Raw genomic sequence first — 4,344 nt, 5'->3', positions numbered from 1 at the left:
ATGGCAACAGTGAAACGTTATATGATATTGGTGGCTATGATGAAATAAAATCAAATTGGGTGGCTATTGTGACACCAAGTATAAATTTTGGGACCATGATGAAATAAAATTAAATTAGGTGACTATGATGACAATAAGCATAAAATTGGGTGATTGTTGATGAATTTAACCTAAAGTTCATATATAGACACATTCACACTGCATGTGCGTAAAAAGCCAAAATCGAATGAAGAACAAACAAATCCCTTCAGCACCATACTTCCCCAGTCGCTTTCATCCTACTGTTTCTACTTTCTCTCTCTGTATACACTGCTCTGTTACTTCTTTGATCAGTCACATACGGACACACAATGTTGCATTAAATGCGGGCGTCTTTTATCGGTTTAACTCTCTCACTCCTAGGTTCGCCTTTTTATTTATTAATTTCTTTTTCAACACACAACGCAGGCCACTGACTTTGTTAATCTACAACTGGGTTTTACTTGCATTTCATCTTTTTTGCATTTTCTGGGATCCTCTTCTGTATTTGTCTAGCATTCGTATCTGATAGCATTACAAGTTTTTTAAGCGCTACATATGTATGCAATATTATTTACTTACTTCAATAATTGCTTTTACCTTTGTATTCGGGCCTTTTTTTTTTTTTTTTACCTCATATCCAGATCTATAGCATCTCAAATATTCATATGTACAATGTAAAAATCCCTTGTAATTTTTGCCGATGTATGAATCCTGATGTCTGTGAAACCAGGAGTTATTTTTTTCAAATACGATTTAATTTAATGGGTTTTCGTGAAATCACAGATAATTGAGAGGATTCAGATTCAACTAGATTTTCGAGGCGAAAATGGAGGGAAGAATGAAGAAATACAGGCAAGTTAGCCCAGAAAGAGCAAAAGTATGGACGGAAAAATCGCCCAAGTATCAATATAAACAACAGCAGCATGATCGTAAAGTGCCTGTAGTTTACTATTTATGCAGGAATCGACAGCTCGAGCATCCACATTTTATTGAAGTCCCCATCTCTTCCCCTGATGGCCTCTACTTGAGAGGTACTATAAAATTCACTCTTATGTATGTATGAATTTAATTTTATTTATACAAGTGATTCTTTTGTTATGAAACTTCTTACTTGTTCTTTAGATGTTATGGAAAGGCTTAATGTTTTGAGAGGCAGAGGCATGGCTTCAGTGTATTCTTGGTCTTGCAAGAGGTGAAAATGGTTAAATTTGATTTTATATTTGAATCTGTCAGTTATAATTGTGATTGCTTATGCTAAATTCTTTATGGTGGTTTATGGATACAGGAGTTATAAGAACGGGTATGTATGGCATGACCTTTGTGAAGACGATTTGATCCTTCCGGCTCATGGAAACGAGTATGTTCTTAAAGGTTCTGAGCTCTTTGACGAACCTGATTCTGGTAATTCAGTATTCTCATGCTTCCATTGTGTTTATCCACATGATTTACTGCTCTCATGTGAGAACAGCTAATTTAATTGAACTCAATGCCAACTTGTTCTTTCATAGTGCAAAAAAATGTAGGCGAGATTAGACCAGATACTGACTTCATTGAGTTCCAATAGAATCTAGTTTGATATGCTTGACTTGGTAACAACCTATCGATTTGTAGTAGTAATAACGAAATCTCAAAAATATGAGACCGGTGACTTGATACTAAAGTTGAAAATTGTTCTATGTTTCTTAAATAGGTAATAATTCAAGATAGAAGTTGTAACAAGAAACCTTTAGAAAGTTCTTACGTTTATTCTTATTTGTCCATTTGGGCATCAGAGATGGGGTGGCATTCTCAATGAATTTGAGAGAGAAAATAATATGGAAAAGATACAGCTGAAGAATTTAAATTTTGATTCTATACCACCCTTCACAGAAAGAGTGAACAATGTCCACATTACCCTCTTAGGATATGACAGAAGAAAAGAGAGTATGTATTCAATAATAATACGTAGGTCAAAATCCCAGTTTTGAAACTGAGCACTTTATATTTTCAGGTCAATTGAGTCCGGCTGGAAATGTTGCATTACAGAATTTAAAAGCATTACCAGAACCACCATCTTCTAGAAGTCGAGGTGAATCTTCATCTTCCTCCAGCTTGAATGGTAGAACAACTAAGAGTTCTCAGGATGATGACCTGTCTCCTCCTATTCAGCGTCCACGTTCGTTGGCTCTCTCTCCACAGTCCAGTGTCGGGAAAACTTCCTCTTCAAATGCTCCTTTAGGCTTGACAGAGTACAAGGTTTACCAGAGCAATGGTCTAACTGATGCCTTCACTCAGACTGAGGAACATGCTGGCACAGCTGTTAGATCTCGAGACACTTGCACAAGAGGTGTTTCGACCGATGATGGATCACTAGAGACCGAGAGAAATGAGCCTCGTCAAAACCAGGTTCCTCAAGTAAAGGAGACTTCGGAGATCTGCAGGGATTTAGTTTCACCACCTACATCTATATCTAGTACATCTTCGACGAGTGGAAAGACCGACACCCTGGAATCTCTCATCAGAGCAGATGCCAGTAAGCTCAACAGCTTCAGAATACTTGAAGAGGAGGAACTTCGTATGCCATCAAACACAAAATTCAAGGCTTCAAATGTGCTTATGCAATTGATCACTTGTGGGTCAATAGCGGTAAAAGATCACAAATTTGGCCTTATCCCTACCTACAAGCCTAGCTTTTCACATTCCGAATTTCCATCTCCATTGTTCTCGACATCAGTGATGCTGGGAGAGCTGGATTGTCTTTCTGAGAATCCTAGGCTGATGGGTGTGAGGTTGGAAGACAAGGAATACTTCAGCGGGGGCTTGGTCGAGACAAGTGTGCCCACGGAAGAGGTTACTATAAAACGATCTTTGTCATATAATGCGGATAGGTCAGTTCGTGATACATCGCTCTGTCAATTATATACTTCTGTACAATTGTATAATAGTGATCTAGCTTGTGCAAATTGTTGAAGACATAATTCAAATAAAGAAGTTGTTCCCTCTTTATGGCTTAAGCTTTTAGACAAGGTGATTTAGCACGTATTCTTCCCCTGTAGATTGTTATACTGAAATAGGAGGATTATTTTGGAATGCAGGACAAACAAGCAGTTTGATTCACTCGAAGACGAGAAAGAGCCTAATTCCACGCATTCAAAGTGCATTCCTAGGTCCATCAAGGCTTCATTGAGTAAGCAGCCAAGATGTGAATCTATGAGATCCCCTCTCTCTGAGGGACGTCGAATCTCGTCTGATCGTGTGGATAGTTCACGAAACATTACATTTGGTACAGCCAGTGGTGGAAGCAAGAGAATTGAAGAGCCGTTCTCTGAAAAAAATCTGTCAAAGAAAGTAGATTCTTTCAGAGACGAGAAGGAAAATGTCATCAAAATCGAAGAAAGTTAAGTTCTGGTACTAGTTACTTAGCGTAATGCTACTACTCTTATTCATGTGTTTTGAGATCTTCTCCACTTTTTCCTAGCAGGCTTGCTTCAGGGGCACGAATTATAATAGAATCCAAAGTATCCTCTGAAAGTGAGGATAACTCCAAGAAACCTTTTGACGATTGATCCGTGGCAGTTTTTGATGGGAGATCTAGTTCTTTTCTACGACTTGACCTTGGCGAGTTCTGATCTTGTTAATTTGTTGGGCGGTCTACTTTATGCGCCTGATCTGGAATGAAGTATGGAGTAAATAGCTTTGTCCATTTGGTTCAAAGTTTTGGAATGGCCCTCCTGGAGGAACTACTGGATTTTAAGTTGTTCTTCTGTCTAACGTTAGCGTCATACTTTGGTAATGTAGACAGAACTTAACTGAATACCGGTAGAGAGAGTGAAATCAATGATTTCGACAATTTTTGTACGTGTAATTATTGAAGGTTAAGAACTTGAGAATAGCTTTGCCCATTTGGTTAAAAGTTCTCTAAATAAATAGAACATATAGTTGTTGAACTATGTTTGAAAAACCTCTTGTTTGCTCGTTAAAATCAGTAACAGGTTCAGTTATAGTATATAGAACCAGAATAAGACTTCAGTTGATCATTTTTTTGATTGCATATAAGCTATTATATGTGATTTATTATTATTATTATTATTATTATTATTATTTAAATAGAAAAAGTCTGCAAAAACATTAGTTTTGTAGAGAACCATATTGGAGAAGACAGGGAAATGCTCTGTGTTTCCTTACAGAAGTCTTACAGATCTCTCACTGTAGGGGTCGGTTCCACATGAAAAAAAAAAAAAAAATGTTACGCATGTATGTTATCTGGTAGGGGTTTGTAAATGCAGCATGCTGCTTATCCAAGAGGCATATGATGATTATTCAGCTTTATGGTTGAACCAGTTG

The 4,344-nt window shown here is 37.4% G+C and overlaps 1 protein-coding gene across 5 annotated transcripts; it reads left to right on the top strand.

The window, feature by feature from the left end:
* The first annotated feature begins 222 nt into the window (after positions 1-222).
* Positions 223-3,950, top strand: LOC111374639 (protein UPSTREAM OF FLC). Of its 5 annotated transcripts, none has more exons than XM_022997342.1 (7): positions 223-402; positions 805-1,052; positions 1,144-1,213; positions 1,307-1,422; positions 2,012-2,888; positions 3,096-3,398; positions 3,482-3,950. In XM_022997342.1, the coding sequence occupies exons 2-7, from the start codon at positions 848-850 to the stop codon at positions 3,564-3,566; spliced, it is 1,656 nt and encodes a 551-aa protein (XP_022853110.1). In that variant the 5' UTR covers positions 223-402; positions 805-847; the 3' UTR covers positions 3,567-3,950. The 5 variants fall into 5 exon arrangements, with proteins under 5 accessions (XP_022853110.1, XP_022853111.1, XP_022853109.1 ...); XM_022997341.1 differs by lacking the exon at positions 223-402 and adding an exon at positions 425-578; XM_022997344.1 differs by lacking the exon at positions 223-402 and having other exon boundaries at positions 425-873; positions 982-1,052.
* The last annotated feature ends 394 nt before the right edge of the window (positions 3,951-4,344 follow it).

Source organism: Olea europaea, unplaced genomic scaffold (assembly GCF_002742605.1).
Source record: "Olea europaea var. sylvestris unplaced genomic scaffold, O_europaea_v1 scaffold1269, whole genome shotgun sequence".
Taxonomy (NCBI): domain Eukaryota; kingdom Viridiplantae; phylum Streptophyta; class Magnoliopsida; order Lamiales; family Oleaceae; genus Olea; species Olea europaea.
This window is presented reverse-complemented; position numbering and strand designations above follow the sequence as displayed.

Bases quoted from the DNA above. Each gene is read 5' to 3' on its own strand.
- LOC111374639 (XM_022997342.1), top strand. From the start codon at position 848: ATGGAGGGAAGAATGAAGAAATACAGGCAAGTTAGCCCAGAAAGAGCA. The intron at 1,053-1,143 runs GTACTATAAAAT...CTTGTTCTTTAG, and splicing joins TGATGGCCTCTACTTGAGAG to ATGTTATGGAAAGGCTTAAT. The intron at 1,423-2,011 runs GTAATTCAGTAT...TTATATTTTCAG, and splicing joins CTTTGACGAACCTGATTCTG to GTCAATTGAGTCCGGCTGGA.